Source organism: Dendrobates tinctorius, unplaced genomic scaffold (genome assembly GCF_039654945.1).
Source record: "Dendrobates tinctorius isolate UK_male_01 unplaced genomic scaffold, ASM3965494v1 ptg000003l, whole genome shotgun sequence".
Lineage (NCBI taxonomy): Eukaryota > Metazoa > Chordata > Amphibia > Anura > Dendrobatidae > Dendrobates > Dendrobates tinctorius.
In genome coordinates, this window is record NW_027361671.1 from 7,422,006 (window position 1) to 7,442,441 (window position 20,436).

The 20,436-nt window shown below is 44.1% G+C and overlaps 1 protein-coding gene across 2 annotated transcripts in view; it reads right to left on the reverse strand.

Moving 5' to 3' along the window:
• Nucleotides 1–20,436, reverse strand: part of HAPLN1 (hyaluronan and proteoglycan link protein 1) — a 224,221-nt gene that overhangs the window by 30,885 nt on the left and 172,900 nt on the right. For both annotated transcript variants that reach the window (XM_073583712.1, XM_073583659.1), the window contains one exon: nucleotides 7,501–7,869. In XM_073583712.1, coding sequence (XP_073439813.1) covers nucleotides 7,501–7,869 — 369 coding nt within the window. The remainder of the gene's footprint in view (nucleotides 1–7,500; nucleotides 7,870–20,436) is intronic.

The window sequence follows — 20,436 nt, forward strand, 5'->3', positions numbered from 1 at the left end:
CCGGGTCCCTCCCACCGCATGACGCTGCATCCATCCTGCGTTCCTGGTTATCATGACTGCACAAGCGTCACTTCCGGTCCGCATCACGGGCACTTCCGGTCCGGCGGTATTTATACCTACGGTTTTAATACACTTCACGCACCCTGACGAAGGAGTACATCTCCAAAACGCACGTCGGGGTGACGCACTGACCGCCCAGCCATCCGAATTTTCATCTCCTGAGGTAACATTCTTATCCTTTATTGTTCACTCCAGTGTGGGTGGGCTTTTCTGTATGTCATTTCTTGGGGTGGGTACTGTGTTCTTTCACATGAGATGCCTCACCACTAGCCCACTAATTTTTGAAGCTATGTTGATGCTTGTATTTGTAGTAACTTGCACCCATATGTATTGGTAGCATGTTGCTCCTCAATCCCCTTGTATTGCACCGGAGAATTTACCAGGATGCATAGTTTTTTTTAGTAAAGGATGGTATTTTGACCTTAATTTCTACATGTGATAATATGGCCAGAGTTAGGTCACGCGTCCTCTAGCACTGCTGCACTTTGCTTGTCTTCTAGCACATATTCCCCATTTTTCCCGTTCTGTGTATATTCCCTAATATAAGAATCTACTTTTTTGCCATTTTGGATCTATTGGTCATATTTTTGTGGTTTCCACATCCCTGCTTTATCTATATATATATAATTGCCTTAAATTGTCTGTCATCCACTTCCGTCTAGATGACCCCGAATCCCACAATCCACCGCACCACACCGGAAGTACGCTGACCGCCATATTGGAATACCCAAGTGATGGGTATTCCAATATGGCACCCGCTGGTGGTACCAGGCCCTTCCACAGTACCACGAGCGGGACACCGCTGGGACCCCCCGCCGCCGCCGGACCCCCTTGCTGCTGCTGCTGCTGGACCCGCCGTCTCCAGCACAGGCTGCAAACCGTGGTCTTACCAGCCAGCTGGCTACTGCCAGGACCCCCGCCGCCGCTGAACCCCCCACCGAACCCGCTGCTGCCTGCCCACCATGTGCATACACACACACATGTGCATGCACACACATGAACACACACACATACATGTACACACTCACACACATGTACATACACACACATACGTACACACATATACACACACGTGTTCACATATACACACGCACTCATATACACACACACACGTACTCACACCACACACATGTACTCACATACACACACACGTACACATAAACTCACACACGTACACATATACACACATGTACTCATATATACACACACACGTACTCACATATATACACACACATATACACACACATACTCACATACACACACATGTACTCACATACACACACACACGTTCTCACATACACACACACTCATATGCACACACACACGTACTCACATACACACACACGTACCCACATACACACACACACCTACTCACACATACACACACATGTACTCACATATACACACACACACACGTACTCACATATACACACACACACACACACGTACTCACATACACACACACACACACGTACTCACATACACACACGTACTCACATACACACACGTAGTTACATACACACACACACGTACTCACATATACACACACGTTCAGTGCGTGTGTGTGTATGTGATTACGTGTATGTGAGTACGTGTGTGTATGTGAGTACACACATGTACTCACACACACACGTACTCACATACACACTCATATACTCACACGTGCTCACATACACACACATGCTCACATATACAGACACACATGTACTCACATCTCCAGCACAGGCCGCAAACCACCCTCTTTCCTGCCAGCTGTGACTGCACGGAGGTGGGTTGGCAGGCAGCTGCGGGACATACACACATGTACACACACACACAAACACATGTACATACACACACATGTACTCACACACACACATACACACATGTACTCACACACACCTTGAAAGTAGTAGGGATCGATTTGCAATCTCCATGTTTTTCTCATGGTCAACTTTACGTGGTCTGTTCAAGAGTTGGAACTGCTAAAAATCTGTTCATCTTTTGCCCCGAAAGGAAAAACCAAAAATGTTGTTTATCAAAAGGCTCTTGAATGAGATGAAAATAAAATACTATCAAAACTTGGGTAATCGTTTAGTTAATTTGTGTTGCAAATCTGTAGTGTTGAATATATGATGTGACATGTTTTTATGTGCAATATAATCATTATAATTTGTTATAACTAACCAGAGTTGGTTACTATGCCCAGGCAACGCCGGGCTCTGAAGCTAGTAATCTAATATATAAAGCTCAATGTGTGTGTATGCTTGTATGTATGAATGTGTGTATGTCCGGGATAGGCATGTGCACCGTCGCAGCTACAGCCACAAAATTTGGCACAGTCACATGTCTGGACCCCGAGAGCATCATAGGCTATGTTGTGAGGCGAAATTTAACCCCACGCGTTCCAATTCACCAAACAATTTTGCCCCTATCTACATAATGGGGAAAAAGTGTGTGTATCAAGCCCCGCCCCTCATTATGATGTCATAATGGTTGCCATGGCGACGCTGATGTCATCATAGGTTGCAAGCCCCTCCCCTCATTATGATGTCACAATGGTTGCCATGGTGACGATGATGTCTTAATAGGTTGCAATGGTGACGGTTATGTCATAACGGTTGCCATGGTGATGATGACGTCATAATGGGTATATGGGCACGGGACTATGGGATGGAGGATGTGTGATGGGTATATGGGCACTGGACTATGGGATGGAGGATATGTATGATGGGTATATGGGCACGGGACTATGGGATGGCGGATATGTATGATGGGTATATGGGCACTGGACTATGGGATGGAGGATATGTATGATGGGTATATGGGCATGGGACTATGAGATGAAGGATGTGTGATGAGTATATGGGCACTCGACTGTGGGATGGCGAATATGTATGATGGGTATATGGGCATGGGACTATGGGATGGAGAATATGTATGATGGGTATATGGGCATGTGACTATGGGATGGAGGATGTGTGATGGGTATATGGGCACTCGACTATGGGATGGCGAATTTGTATGATGGGTATATGGGCATGGGCCTATGGGATGGAGGATATGTATGATGGGTATATGGGCACGGGCCTATGGGATGGTGGATATGTATGATGGGTATATGGGCACGGGACTATGGGATGGAGGATAATTATAATTTGTTATAACTAACCACAGTTTGTTACTATGCCCGGGCAGTGCCGGGCTCTTCAGCTAGTATAATTATATAAATTAGTGAAAGTTGTTGGAATCTAGAAGAAGGTACATTAATCTCACTGAACAATGCAGACTCATTCCCAGGGAATAAGTTATAAACCTAGCATTCAACTTTAGGATATTCAGAAGAATATTTATTGTAGTACTTAAAAAAACGTTTCGGTCAAATTTTGACCTTCTTCAGTTACTACAAAATCAAATGCATAGACATGAAAACTAAATAAATATAAAAAACATTTTTTTATATATATATATCGCAGTATGCAGATTCTTTCTCTGCTATTTTAGCAATGGCCCTCTGTACAGAGTCTCTAACACATTTGCAGGCTGTGGGATGGATCTCCCCAGTGAACAGCATACGTGCATATTTTGCCTCATCTACTGGCTTCTACACTGTGTGCAGAATTATTAGGCAAATGAATATTTTGATCACATCATCCTTTTTACACATGTTGTCCTACTGCAAGCTGTATAGGCTTGAAAGCCAACTGCCAATTATGTAAATCAGGTGATCTGCATCTCTGTAATGAGGAGGGGTGTGGTCTAATGACATCAACACCCTATATAAGGCTGGTTTCACATTAGCGCATTTTCAGCGCGTGCACGGCCGGGGGTAGCTCCGCCCCCGAGCCGGCTCTCTGCCCGGCGTGCCCGCCCCTTCCTTGTAGCGCCGCCTCCTAGCGGACAGTGGCGCCTGCGATCGGCGCACCCTATCTTTAGCATAGGGTGCGCCGATCGTGCGCAGGCCGTGCGCTAGTTGCGCTTTGACCTGCGCTGCGCACTTTTGACGGTGCGCCGTGCGCGCCAAAATCAAACTTTTCGGATTTTGGCGCGCACGGCGCACCGTCAAAAGTGCGCAGCGCAGGTCAAAGCGCAACTAGCGCACGGCCTGCGCACGATCGGCGCACCCTATGCTAAAGATAGGGTGCGCCGATCACAGGCGCCGCTGTCCGCTAGGAGGCGGCGCTACAAGGAAGGGGCGGGCACGCCGGGCAGAGAGCCGGATTGGGGGCGGAGCTACCCCCGGCCGTGCGCGCGCTGAAAATGCGCTAATGTGAAACCGGCCTAAGGTGTGCTTAATTATTAGGCAACTTCCTTTCCTTTGGCAAAATGGGTCAGAAGAAAGATTTGACGGACTCTGAAAAGTCAAAAATTGTGAGATGTCTTGCAGAGGGATGCAGCAGTCTTGAAATTGCCAAACTTTTGAAGCGTGATCACTGAACAATCAAGCGTTTCATGGCAAATGGCCAACAGGGTCGCAAGAAGTGTGTTGATAAAAAAAGGCGCAAAATAACTGCCCATGAATTGAGGAAAATCAAGCGTCAAGCTGCCAAGATGCCATTTGCCACCAGTTTTGCCATATTTCAGAGCTGCAACATTACTGGAGTATCAAAAAGCACAAGGTGTGCCACATTTAGGGACATGGCCAAGGTAAGGAAGGCTGAAAAATGACAACCTTTGAACAAGGAACATAAGATAAAATGTCAAGACTGGGCCAAGAAATATCTTAAGACTGATTTTTCTAAGGTTTTATGGACTGATGAAATGAGAGTGACTCTTGATGGGCCAGATAGATGGGCCTGAGGCTGGATCAGTAAAGGGCAGAGAGCTCCACTCCGACGCCAGCAAGGTGGAGGTGGGGTACTGGTATGGGCTGGTATCATCAAAGATGAACTTGTGGGACCTTTGTGGGTTGAGGATGGAGTGAAGCTCAACTCCCAGACCTACTGCCAGTTTCTGGAAGACACCTTCTTCAAGCAGTGGTACAGGAAGAAGTCGGTATCGTTCAAGAAAAACATGATTTTCATGCAGGACAATGCTCCATCACATGCATCCAAATACTCGACAGCGTGGCTGCCCAGTAAAGGTCTAAAAGAAGACAAAATAATGACATGGCCCCCTTGTTCACCTGATCTGAACCCCATAGAGAACCTGTGGTCCTTCATAAAACGTGAGCTCTACAGGGAGGGAAAACAGTACACCTCTGGGAACAGTGTCTGGGAGGCTGTGGTGGCTGCGGCACGCAATGTTGATCATAAACAGATCAAGCAACTGACATAATCTATTGATGGAAGGCTTTTGAGTGTCATCGTAAAGAAAGGTGGTTATATTGGTCACTGATTTTTTTTTGTTTTTGAATGTCAGAAATGTTTATTTCTAAATTTTGTGTTGTTATATTGGTTTACCTGGTGAAAATAAACAAGTGAGATGGGTATATATTTGGTTTTTATTAAGTTGCCTAATAATTCTGCACAGTAAAAACAAATATCCTCCTAAGATAGCCGAATCTAAAAAAAACCCCACTCCAACTTCCAAAAATATTAAGCTTTGATATTTCTGAGTCTTTTGAGTTGATTGAGAACATAGTTGTTCAATAATAAAAAGAATTCTCTCAAATACAATTTGCCTAATAATTCTGCACACAGTGTATAAGGTAACCTAGCGTCCCTATATGATCACACACATTGGTATATGCATATCTTTTTGCTCATCTTATTTATGGCCCCATATATGTATTCTCGCATACTACAACGGGCAGTGGGACGGACCACCCCAGTGAGTAGCATTCACATGCCAAAACTGCACCCTTTACCTGCCACTACTGAGACTCACTCTCTTGTTAATTCTCTATTTAATAGATTAAGAGCACATGAAGCTTCACAATAGGTTTATTACCTATTACCACGTATTTGGTACAGTACTGTACGGTACGTCACATACCCCATTGGGGATACTTACCTTCTCTTTTCCTCCTCTTGTTATCAGTCCTAGGGTTGATTGAGTGCGGTTTCTGGTTAGATTTGACTGCATTTAATGATGTTGCTATATGTTTGACCATATCCTATGTACATACCTTGTTTCTGTTCATTTTTTGTTAATTTGATTATTTTTTTATGTTTTTTATATTTATTTATTTTTTATGTCTATGATTTGATTTTGTAGTAACTGAAGGTCAAAATTTGACCGAAACGTTTTTTTACGTACTACAATAAATATTCTTCTGAATATCCTAAAGTTGAGTCCTAGGTTTATAACTTTTAACTACTTGGTTTGGGAACCTAACCTTTAGCACCATTACTTAAGTTGTGCTGGCGGGAAATATCTGCACTAAGAAAGGTGCTTCTATCCTTTTGGCTGTCTAAATCAGAAAGTGAAATAACACCACAGTTTGGGGCGTTGTAAAGAATTTATCTTGAGGGCCCATTCTAAAAAAGAACCACTACCTGTTCAGTTCATGTTATAATCATTTTATTATTTCACATGCCCATATCGTAAATATAGCTTAAATCGAACCTGTCAGCAGGATTTTGGTAAGTAAAGTACAGGAATTGTCTGGTTCACAGTGTTAAACTAATTAAAATGATACCAGGGGTGAAGAAATCCGTGTTGTGGTTCTTGTGTAATCAGTGTTAGAAGTTTTAAGCTAATGAGGTGCCCGTGCTCCAGGGCGGTCCTGTAGGCAGAGTCTTATTTTCCTAAGTCAGAGAAACCAAGGAAAGAACTGCCCACAGTCCGCCACAAAGGACAAAAATGTTCCTCATTATTAAGACAGACAGTTTGTGTTTTGGGATGGCCTGTGGGCAGGTCTTTCCTTAGTTTCTCTGGCTTGGAGCAGGACGATTAGACTCTGCCTATGGTACAACCCCAGAGAATGAGCATATTGTTAGCTGAAAACTTCTAACACTGATTGCACAAGAGCCACATGACAGATTTCTTCACCCCAAGTCTCATTTTAATCAGTATAACAGCACCAACATGACAGTGTCTCTAGTTTTCTTAACAAAATGCTAAGAAAACCACCAACTCCACCTCAACCGCCACTCCATTTATCCTAAGGGACTGATAGGGAATGAATACTATGGCAGTCAAGCATGCTTTATGCCCCATTATACTGATCAACAAATTATCACCTATTACTGGACAGGTCATAACTTAGTTTTAAGAGACAACCCCTTTAATATGGGTTTTACTTATGATACACCTCATGGACAGACCACTTAATGTAACAAAACCTAGTATCACCATAAATCCATTTGACCGGTAGTGGGCCAGTTCCAGTTGGACTGCTAGATTTAACTATTAGTGTTTCCTCCTGCCAACAAAATCTTTAAAGGCCAAAGTTAAAACTGATATCATTTAATATATGTAAAACTAAAAAAACATTGTGGTAATAAAATTGGACATTTAGTTAGATCTTGATATCACAGGTCTATCAGCTCTTCAGAAAAATTAATGAAAATATACCTTGTAAGTCCAATGACACAACAGCTGTATCGTCCTCCAGTCCTTCAATGACTTCACATTTATATCTGCCATAGTCTTCCAGTGTTATGTCAGTAATGACAAGTGAAGCATCATTTTCACTTGTTCCTTGTAGGTAAACCCTTCCCTGGTAGCTGCCATATATCCTCTTGTGATGTCCCATTGAAACGAAGACATCCACCTCCTTGAGGTAATCTGAAGTCAGTTTGGTCCACTTGATACGGATTTTGTGAGAGGGTGATCCAGCAGTAACTGAGTCATGTAAAAACTTGCATGGCAATGTTGCGTTACCACCTCGATGGGAAATTACTTTAGTTTGCTCTACCTCCACAAAAAGATGAGGACCATTCTCTGAAAGAAAGTCAAAGAAGTTTAGTTAGACAATTATTAATCCAAAAAGTAATATTCACTAATTTTGTGTGCATGTAATTCTGTAATTCAGAGAAAAAATTTTTACCAAAATTTGCCCAAGGTAACATTACAGGAGTATTCCCATGTTATGTAAGATATTACCAGGATATGCTATCATTTTCTGATCCATCGGGTTGCAAAATCTGGGAGACTCGCTGATCCTGAGAACAAAGAGGCTGTGTCGCAGATTCAGCCCTCCGCCCAAAAGTGGCAAGAACGCTACAGTTCTCAGACTTGGTTGGGTCCCAGAGATCAGATCTCCTCCAATAAAAAATGATAACATACTGTATCCTACTGAATATTCCTTTAACCATTTCATGTCCCAACGTGATCAATTTCTGTTTTTGCATTTTTATTTTTTCCTCATTTTCTTTCTCAGAGCTATAATGTCTGAATTTTTCTGTCCACATGGATGCATGAGGGCTTGTTTGTTGTGGGACAATTTGCAGTTTTGAATGATGCCATTCATTTTACCACATAACGCACTGGAAAATTGGAAAAAGTCCATGTGCAGTGAAATTGTGAAAAAAATTGGCCTCACTGTAAGATTCTCCTCATTAGTACGGTGACGGCTGAGCGATGATTACAGCAGTATGGGAAGCTGATGGCTGCAGTGGTCACATGCTATTTGATCTGCTTCAGATCTACCAGTTCTTCATATGCGGAGCTGTGTATAACCCGCTCACACCACTAATTGGAAGCTTTCTATGTACACTGTGCATAGGCAGAAAGCTGTAATTCAGTGGTGGAGGCAGGGTTATACAGAGCTCAGGAATATGGAGGACTATGTGGCAGCAGGTGTAGTAACCCTCTAATGGTAGTCTCAGGCTGAAAAACATAGTCAAATCTTAACTGAGTAGCCGAGTAAGTTACACATCGCTGGAATGAGGGTCTCTATTTCTACACTGTGCTGCCCTCAGATTTGGTGGCTAAAACTGGTGACAGATTCACTTTAAAATGAACACCAATGCAATGTGGGAATTGTATTATGCAGACTTTTATTTAAAGTCATTTTCTGTTTTCATCCAACAATCTTAAACATTATATTTACAGCTGACTTTAAAATCATATAGTGCATACAGAGCAGTCTCTATTTATTATTGGGCTCAACAATCTGTGTAGGTCGAATATAAAAAAATAGATATGTTAATGAAAAATCAAATAATGAATAGTGTATGCAGCCCTTCAGCATGAAGATCTCACTAGAGTGGCCACGTTTTGTGTCCTTAGAGAAAAACACTGTAAAGGGCTTGCAAATGTTGGCTGGAGTGGCAAATGGTAAGGGGCCATGTTACCCTAATACCAACTACATGTCCACTTTGGTGTTGTCCTACCAAACCTGGGTGCTAGCAGCTCATGCCAGTGGTTGCCCCATCTGAGTCAGTACGCTCAGTAATTGGCTGCAGTGCTGATGTGAGCATCAGTACTGCTGCCAAAATGCTAAATCAATAAGGATCGTAGCAGATATATACTGTACATTTATAGACAAATCCCACAATCGGTGAACAGCTTCATATCCCCATGCAGCCGAAGCGGGTGCAATGTTTGTATTTGAAACATAAAATGACTGGACATATAGATATAGAACACATTAATTAAAGGACTATTCATGCTGAAAATGTTAAAATTATGTATTACCATCAGAAATTTAAATGTGTAGATTAACAGACAATAATCTTGTGAAAGTTTTGTCACTTGCTCGTTATCCGTATAGATGACATGATATTTTATTAATTTCAACTTAGACTCGCTAACAATCGTTTTACATGCACAATGTCAGCAGCACACTGAAGAACATTTACAGTTCCAATGCTCAGCTAATTTTATGAAAATGACTCTTTACCAACATCCTCACCTTTTCCTTATGGGTCTTCTAGAGTAAATAATCTTCATAAATTTACAGTAAGTCTAATATATAAAACTCAATGTGTGTGTGTGTGTGTGTGTATGTTTGTATGTATGTATGTGTGTATGTCCAGGATTGGCATGTGCACCGTCGCAGCTACAGCCACAGAATTTTGCACAGTCACACGTCTGGACCCCGAGAGCGTCATAGGCTATGTTGTGAGGCGAAATTTTGACCCCGCACGTTCCAATTCAAAAAACAATTTTGCCCCTAGGTACATAATGGGGAAAAAGTGTATGTATGTAAAGTGGGGCAAAAAAGTATTTAGTCAGTCAGCAATAGTGCAAGTTCCACCACTTAAAAAGATGAGAGGCGTCTGTAATTTACATCATAGGTAGACCTCAACTATGGGAGACAAACTGAGAAAAAAAAATCCAGAAAATCACATTGTCTGTTTTTTTTTCATTTTATTTGCATATTATGGTGGAAAATAAGTATTTGGTCAGAAACAAAATTTCATCTCAATACTTTGTGATATATCCTTTGTTGGCAATGACAGAGGTCAAACGTTTTCTGTAAGTCTTCACAAGGTTGCCACACACTGTTGTTGGTATGTTGGCCCATTCCTCCATGCAGATCTCCTCTAGAGCAGTGATGTTTTTGGCTTTTCGCTTGGCAACACGGACTTTCAACTCCCTCCAAAGGTTTTCTATAGGGTTGAGATCTGGAGACTGGCTAGGCCACTCCAGGACCTTGAAATGCTTCTTACGAAGCCACTCCTTCGTTGCCCTGGCGGTGTGCTTTGGATCATTGTCATGTTGAAAGACCCAGCCACGTTTCATCTGCAATGCCCTTGCTGATGGAAGGAGGTTTGCACTCAAAATCTCACGATACATGGCCCCATTCATTCTTTCATGTACCCGGATCAGTCGTCCTGGCCCCTTTGCAGAGAAACAGCCCCAAAGCATGATGTTTCCACCACCATGCTTTACAGTAGGTATGGTGTTTGATGGATGCAACTCAGTATTCTTTTTCCTCCAAACACGACAAGTTGTGTTTCTACCAAACAGTTCCAGTTTGGTTTCATCAGACCATAGGACATTCTCCCAAAACTCCTCTGGATCATCCAAATGCTCTCTAGCAAACTTCAGACGGGCCCGGACATGTACAGGCTTAAGCAGTGGGACACGTCTGGCACTGCAGGATCTGAGTCCATGGTGGCGTAGTGTGTTACTTATGGTAGGCCTTGTTACATTGGTCCCAGGTCTCTGCAGTTCATTCACTAGGTCCCCCCGCGTGGTTCTGGGATTTTTGCTCACCGTTCTTGTGATCATTCTGACCCCACGGGGTGAGATTTTGCGTGGAGCACCAGATCGAGTGAGATTATCAGTGGTCTTGTATGTCTTCCATTTTCTAATTATTGCTCCCACAGTTGATTTCTTCACTCCAAGCTGGTTGGCTATTGCAGATTCAGTCTTCCCAGCCTGGTGCAGGGCTACAATTTTGTTTCTGGTGTCCTTTGACAGCTCTTTGGTCTTCACCATAGTGGAGTTTGGCGTCAGACTGTTTGAGGGTGTGCACAGTTGTCTTTTTATACTGATAACAAGTTTAAACAGGTGCCATTACTACAGGTAATGAGTGGAGGAAAGAGGAGACTCTTAAAGAAGAAGTTACAGGTCTGTGAGAGCCAGAAATCTTGTTTGCTTGTTTCTGACCAAATACTTATTTTCCACCATAATATGCAAATAAAATGAAAAAAAAACAGACAATGTGATTTTCTGGATTTTTTTTTCTCAGTTTGTCTCCCATAGTTGAGGTCTACCTATGATGTAAATTACAGACGCCTCTCATCTTTTTAAGTGGTGGAACTTGCACTATTGCTGACTGACCAAATACTTTTTTGCCCCACTGTATATATGTGTGTATGTCCAGGATTGGCATGTGCACCGTCGCAGCTACAGCCACAAAATTTTGCACAGTCACACGTCTGGACCCCGAAAGCGTCATAGGCTATGTTGTGAGGCGAAATTTTAACCCCGTGCGTTCTAATTCACCAAACAATTTTGTCTATTATTCTTATCATTTCTATGGTGTTATCGTCCTTCTGTAAAGCTGGAAACAACACAATTTATTACCGTGCCAACACAGACCACCCTCTGACATAGACTGCAGGGGGAGCCCAGTATCACACAGGATAGGATTAGATACATAGCTCAGCAGTCAGTATCACATAGGATAGGATTAGATAATCAGCTCAGCACACAGTATCACACAGAATAGTTTTAGATAGACGGCTCAGCAGACAGTATCACACAGAATACGCCTCCAGTTTCCAGTTCAAACAGAATAGGATTAGATACATGGCTCAGCAGACGGTATCACACAGGATAGGATTAGATACACTGCTCAGCAGTCAGTATCACACAGGATAGGATTAGATACACGGCTGAGCAGTTAGTAACAAATGATAGCATTAGATACACAGCTGAGCAGAAAGTATCACACAGGAGAGGATTAGGTCCACAGCTCAGCAGACATTATCACACAGGATAGGGTTAGATACACAGCTCAGAAACAGGATGTGCCAAAGGAGAGGACATTTTCATTCCAAGAATTCCACTCATTCCATCCGATTTGTTTTTTTGATTTTAAATACCTCCAGTTTCCAGTTCAAACAGAATAGGATTAGATACACGGCTCAGCAGTCAGTATCACACAGGACTAGATACACGGCTCAGCAGTCAGTATCACACAGGAGAGGATTAGATGCACGGCTCAGCAGTCAGTAACACACAGGATAGGGTTAGATACACGGCTCAGCAGATAGTATCACACAGGATAGGATTAGATACACAGCTGAGCAGTCAGTAACACATGATAGCATAGGATTAGATACACAGCTCAGCAGAAAGTATCACACAGGAGAGGATTAGGTACACAGCTCAGAAGACATTATCACACAGGATAGGGTTAGATACACAGCTCAGAAACAGGATGTGCCAAAGGAGAGGATATTTTCATTCCAAGAATTCCACTCATTCCATCTGATTTTTTTTTTATTTTAATCGCCTCCAGTTTCCAGTTCAACTGCTATTTGCAATGTCCATTAACAATGCTCAGGGACAGTCCTTGAACGTAGTAGGGATCGATTTGCAATCTCCATGCTTTTCTCATGGTCAACTTTACGTGGTCTGTTCAAGAGTTGGAACTGCTAAAAATCTGTTCATCTTTGCACCGAAAGGAAAAACCAAAAATGCTGTTTATCAAAAGGCTCTTGAATGAGTTGAAAATAAAATACTATCAATACTTGGGTTCTCGTTTAGTTAATTTGTGTTGCAAATCTGTAGTGTTGAATATATGATGTGAAATGTTTTTATGTGCAATATAATCATTATAATTTGTTATAACTAATCACAGTTGGTTACTATGCCCAGGCAACGCCGGGCTCTTCAGCTAGTTATCTAATATGTAAAGCTCAATGTGTGTGTATGTGTGTGTGTATGTATGTGTGTGTGTATGTCCGGGATTGGCATGTGCACCGTTGCAGCTACAGCCACAAAATTTTGCACAGTCACACGTCTGGACCCCGAGAGCGTCATAGGCTATGTTGTGAGGTGAAATTTTAACCCCGCGCATTCCAATTCACCAAACAATTTTGCCCCATCACTTGGATGCAGTGTACAGGAAGGGCCACAGTAGGCTTTATCTGCTCAGAAGGCTGAGTGCCTTCGGAGTTAGGGGGGCACTCCTTGCATCCTTCTTCAACTCTGTTGTGTCATTTTCTTTGGTGTGGCGTGCTGGGGTAGTGGTATATCAACCAGGGACAGGAATAGGCTGGACAAACTGATTAGAAGGGCCAGCTCTGTCCTGGGATGCCCCCTTGATCCAGTTCAGGAAGTAGGCGACAGGAGGATACTGGCCAAGGTGAGCTACATGGTGCAGAATGATTCCCATCCCATGCATGAGACCATGACAAAGATGTGCAGTACTGTCAGTGACCGGCTACTTCATCCTAAATGTGAGAGGGAGCGCTATCGAAAGTCCTTCCTTACTGCTGCAGTTAGGCTGTATAACCAGCACTGTCCAAAACGGAGAACGACCCAAACAGTGAACTGATAGATCCAAAGTTGTCATAGTCTGGTTATATCTTTTTTTTTCGTATATGTACCTACCTACAGTCAATGTAATGCCTTTATGCATCTGTATCTGTACTTGTTCCTGCCTTGCTGCTGTAATGCTCTGAATTTCCCCATGGTGGGACGATTAAAGGATTATCTTATCTTATCTTATAATGGGGAAAAAGTGTGTGTATGTATGTATGTATGTGCGTATGTCCGGGATTGGCAGGTGCACCGTCACAGCTACAACCACAAAATTTTGCACAGTCACACGACTGGACCCCGAGAGCGTCATAGGCTATGTTGTGAGGCAAAATTTTAACCCCGCGCATTTCAGTTCTACTTCAAGTTTACTTTTTTTAGATCTCCTGAATCTGGTGGTGTTGCTTTTAATTGTCTCTGCTCCACTCTGTTCCTCATGTATGGCTTCTAGTGATGAGTGAACGTGCTTGGGTAGCGTCTTATCCCAGCATGCTCGGGAGCTTTTCGAGCATCTGGGTGTGCTCATCTATTATGTTTGTGACCCAGCGGCTGCATGATTTTTGGCACAATTTAGGGAATCCCCACATGTGCTCAGGCTGTCTAACAAACAGGCAATCCCCACATGTGTTGAGACTGTCTAACAGATGTGAATAATGCAGCCTCAGAGACTCGAACATAATATACGAGCATGCCCATATGCTCGATAACACCCGACCATGCTAGAATACGACGTTATTTAAGCACGTTCTGTCATCGCTAATGGCTTCCGCTTTCTTTTTACACTATATATGTAAACATGGGCTTCTTAACCATAGGGACAATACGCTCATGAAGATGCCCACATATAGAAATTAAGGACCATGCACCTTTGGAAAACAAGACTATGAAAAATGGGGCCACATATGATGAGTAGAGTGGCACAGTAAAGAAAATCAACTGGATAACATAAATTAAATATTAATTCCTAGTCACAGGTCCTCTTTAGGCCAGGTACCCGAATCCTCCATCCCAAGGTTTGACTGCTTGGCTTCTGGATTTGTTCTCAACAGAGGATAGCATTTCTTATGGCAACATGTGGCTGCATCGCTGATGTATGCTGATGCAGAAAGTGGGCTGTCTGGCTGATCATATTCTTTATTTATTGGAGAATGGAGATGGATTAACTATTGACATGTACATACAGCCCCTCTACACACTTTTTCAGTCACATGCCAGCACAGGAAAACTGTCTTGTTCTGAGTACAGGGCTGCTAGCCAAGCAGCCAGGACCAAGGATAGAGCTGTTCCTGGAATATCAGGCACCTACCTAGCTTAATATAACTATCAGTTATATTACTGCAAAAATACCCCCATAGACAAGAGTCCAGTACAAAACACAATTTTTATTAAAACAATCAAATACATAAAAACAAATAAAGAGAAGTCATGCTGACAAATAGTCATCAGGTAAATATTATGAAATATTACAATCTGTTCCAGAACAATGAAAAATAACACATTGAATTAACTACTCCTTTTTTATGTATTTGATTCTTTCAATAAAAATTGTGTTTTGTTCTGGACTCTTGTCTATGGGGGTATTTTTCGCAGCATTTGTTGCTAGTTTATACTCTCTGTTACACATATGACCATATGTTGATTTCTCAGTTATATAACTATTTTCAGACAACTTACAAAGATTATTTTCAGTGTAATACCCCTTTAAACGCATGGCATACTTCATTGGAATACTCATTTTAAAATGTCCTAGAAACTATCCCTTTTTCTAAAAAGGATTGTCCAGGACTGAAAATTAGATTGGTGGGGGACGGACACCTGGCAACCCTATCAATCATCTGATATTTACTTTTGGCAGTGGCATGAACAAAGTATTGTAGGAGGGAAAAAACACAGAACCCCTGAGTATTGCTTAATGGGATACAAAACGATGTACTCAACAGCAGTCAACAAGCAATGTAAGGGGATGCAGTGCTCTTCCCAATACTTTGCTTATACGTAGCCATTGTCAGAGTGTATTTCAGCTGAAGAGTACAGTAGATGTTGGAAATTATTGCATCTTCTACTTATTGTCATGTCGCCGTCAGACTCGGGGCCCGCTGTTCCGCCCTCAGCCACTAGGAGGCGATGGACTGTCACGCCGCCCTCGGGCTCGGGGCCTGCTGTCCAGGCCTCGGCCACCAGGAGACGCCGGACTGACATGTCGTCGTCGATCTCGGGGCCTGCTGTTCCGCCCTCAACCACTAGGAGGCGCCGTGGCTCGCGCCCGAGTGAGGGCGGCAACAATGAAAGGGCTTCTGCGCAGGCGTCTACTGGATGCAGACTCCGCTCGTCTGTCAGTCATGAAGGGGCTGGTGCATCATCATCAGGTCTGGTCCTGGGGGCGGTCCTGATGACATCACCAGCCCGGGAGCCTGTGAGGGACGACCTGATCCCTCAAATACCTTGGGACTGGGCTTGCAAGCCGCCGGATATATTCTTGGTTCACCTACGTGTTACTTGTGATTGCCTATCGTTAACTCCGACCTCAGCCTGAACTTCTGACTACTCTGTTGCCTGCCGTTTTTGTACCTTGCATTTCTCCTGATTACTGACGCTGACCTTGGCCTGGATTCCTGACCCCCTCTACTGCCTGACGATTTTGTACCTCCGCTACTCTCCCGGTTTTTGACCTCTGCCTGGACTCTCGACTCTGCCTCTGCCTGCCGTTTCTGTACCTCCACTGCTCGCCTGGTTTCCGACTCCATTTTTGGCTCCCTTCCTGCTTTTCTATTGCGACCGTTCTGCTCTGGCACTCTGCCCCTGTTCAGACAGCGCTTCCTGGGCTCTGCAGTAAATCCAGATCCCTGTATAGGGGTAAAGGGTGTCGGTGCTACTCGGGGCGCTGTCTGTCTGCAGCCCAGACTTGCAGACGGACGCGACATTATATCCGGCCCAAATAAAACTGTCTCTTGTGTGTATATATATATATCACACCTATATAAAGACAGTTTCTCTGAATTTTTTTTTCCTTTCCTCTCTTGCCTGAGCTGATTGTTGGCCTAAAACACCTGTTACTAAGCCTCAGTATACAGCCTGGAGGATCAGTCTCACCTTCCTGCTCGAGCATGCTGCAATTAGGAGACTCCAGGGACAAAGCTGAACGTCAGAGATCCGTACCCCGGGAACATCAGCCTCTGAGCAGCTCTGGCTATGGTTGCGCAGAGGCTCAGGTATTGCCCGCAGATGCGGCCAAAGTTTTACTACCTATTTCGTTGTATTTTGGTCAGGATTCTCTGTGTTTAAAAGCCTATGTCGATAGCGGGTCTGAAGGGAATTTTATGGACTCTTTTGCTGCTAAAAAACTTGGTGTCCCACTACTGAAACTTAATATTCCAATTAAAACCACGGCTATTAATGGCACATCCATTATTCAGGAGGGGGTTAAATTTGTTACTGCTAAGATAACTATGTCAGTAGGAGCACTACATACTGAGCTTATTTCCTTTTTTGTGTTGGACAATCTATCTTCTGCAGTCATTTTGGGAATGCCGTGGCTACGTCAACATAACCCTGTCATTGACTGGCACCTGGGTGATGTGGTGCGCTGGAGTTCGCAATGCCAGGATAATTGCATGTCTGTAGCAGTAAATCAAACCAAGCTAAAAAAACACCCCTTCATACCGTTTGCTCTCAGGGATTATGGAGATGTCTTTTCCGTTATAGAGTCTGAGAAACTACCGCCCCACAGAGAATATGATTGTCCTATAAACCTAATTCCAGATGCCCGTCTTCCAAAAGGGAGAATATTTAATCTCTCTGGTCCAGAGCGTCAGGCCATGAATGAGTACATAGCGGATAGCTTAAGAAAGGGGTTCATTAGACCATCTATTTCACCAGTTGGAGCTGGGTTCTTCTTTGTAGAGAAGAAAGATGGTGGTCTCAGACCCTGCATTGACTACCGGGAATTAAACGCAATCACTATAAAGAACCATTACCCGCTTCCACTCATCCCTGATCTTTTTAATCAGCTAATTGGAGCCCGGTGGTTTACTAAACTTGACCTCCGGGGGGCATACAATCTAATCCGCATAAGAGACGGCGATGAGTGGAAGACAGCATTTAATACACCTCTTGGTCACTTTGAGTACCTAGTAATGCCTTTCGGACTCAGCAATGCTCCTGCAGTGTTTCAGCACTTTGTTAGCGATATTTTCAGGGACATCTGTGGTGTGTATGTCGTTGTGTACTTGGATGACATTTTGATTTACTCCACTGACCCTGTGACACATGCTCAACACGTCCGTTCAGTACTGCAGAGACTGCGGGAGAACTCCTTGTTTGCTAAGTTGGAGAAATGTGTCTTTTTCGCTGAGGAGGTACAATTTTTGGGGTACATGGTCTCAGGCAGGGGTTTCCGCATGGATACTGCCAAGATCCAACCTATTAAGGCGTGGGTGCAACCCAAATCGCTGAAAGCACTGCAGCGATTTTTGGGATTTGCCAATTACTACCATAAGTTTATCAGGAGTTTTTCTGAGATTGCCAAGCCACTCACGGATCTAACCCGGAAGGGGGCGGACGTGGCCAACTGGAATCCCGAGGCTATTCAAGCATTTTCTACGTTAAAGGAATGCTTTTGTGGCCAACCCGGTTTTAGTACAACCTGACTTAGACCGCCCATTTATTGTGGAGGTGGATGCCTCCGAAGTCGGAGTGGGAGCAGTGCTATCGCAAGGCACTGCAGCCCTCACTCAGCTGCGCCCATGTGCTTTTTTTTCCCGAAAGTTCTCTGCCACAGAGAAGAACTATGATATTGGGAATCGGGAATTACTAGCAATCAAATGGGCCTTCGAGGAATGGCGTCACTTTCTCGAAGGCGCCAAACACAAGGTCACCGTCATTACAGACCACAAAAACCTGACCTACCTGGAGTCAGCTAAAAGACTGAATTCCAGGCAGGCCAGGTGGGCCTTGTTCTTTTCAAGGTTCGATTTTTTAATCACCTTTCGCCCTGGCACGAAAAATGTGAGGGCCGATGCCCTCTCTCGCAGTTTTTGCCCCACACAAGCCAAAGACTGTGAACCCGTTCCGATATTAGCCAATGGGATCGTCGTGTCGGCAGTTTCCTTGGACCTTCTGGAGGAGATCCGTAGGTCTCCGGAACGAGCTCCTGACACTACACCCCACCAAAAATTGTTTGTTCCGAATTCCTTTCGCCTTCAAGTTCTTAAAGAGTCACATGACTCTGTTCTGGCAGGTCATCCTGGGCTCAATAATACCACCAGGTTGGTAACTAGGAACTTTTGGTGGCCGACGGTGGTCAAGGACTGTAAGAACTATGTTTCAGCATGTGAAGTCTGTGCCCGCGCCAAATCCACCCATAATCGCCCTGCTGGCTGGCTTCAGTCCTTGCCCACCCCTGAGAGTCCATGGACCCACATCTCCATGGACTTCATCACAGACCTGCCGACCTCAGATGGGAAAACATGTATCTGGGTGGTGGTAGACAGGTTCAGCAAACAGTGCCATTTTATTCCCCTGTCTGGCTTACCTAACTCCGAAACCTTGAGCAAATTGTTCCTTGTGCACATTGTACGTCTTCATGGTGTTCCGTCAAATATTTTGTCCGACAGAGGTACCCAGTTCGTCTCAAAATTCTGGAGGGCGTTCTGTAAACGCATCGGTGTTGAGTTATCCTTCTCCTCGGCCTACCACCCCGAAACCAATGGGCAAACCGAACGTGCTAATCAAGCTCTGGAGCAATACCTCCGTTGTTACGTGTCAGGAAACCAGTCCGATTGGGTAGAACATCTGCCATTGGCTGAGTTTGCCTTAAATAATCGCTACCAGGACTCCATTAAAACTACCCCCTTTTTTTGTAACCTTGGATTGCATCTGCGCTTTGGGTCGTTCTCGGCTAGGATGTCGGAGCTCCCTGGGGTAGAGAAAAACATACATCGCTTGAAAACAATATGGTCTGAAGTAAATACGAATTTGAAAGGGGCTCAAGTTAGACAGGCTTCAGCTGCAAACAAACGACGGTCCAAGGGGCCACACTTGGGGGTTGGGGACAAGGTTTGGCTTTCTACTAAAAACATCAAACTGAAAGTACCGTCTGCCAAACTGGGTCCCAGATTTATCGGCCCATATGAAATTATAGAAGTGGTTAACCCGGTAGCCTTCCGTTTGAAACTTCCGCAGTCATTTAAATTACCTAACGTGTTCCACAAGTCTCTCCTCAAACTGTATCGCTCCCCAATTCACCCTGTCCAGTCCCCTCCTCCTCCTGTTTCGGTCGGAGGGTCCTTGGAGTATGAAGTCCAGGGTATCCTTGACTCCCGCCTTGTGAGAGACTCCATACAGTATCTTGTACACTGGAAGGGCTACGGCCCGGAGGAGAGGTCCTGGGTCCCCGCAAGGAACATCCATGCCAAGGCATTAATTAGGAGATTTCACCTCCTTCACCCTGACAAACCGGGTTTTGAGGGTCCAGAGGCCCCTCCTGGAGAGGGGGGTACTGTCACGTCGCCGTCAGACTCAGGGCCCGCTGTTCCGCCCTCAGCCACTAGGAGGCGATGGACT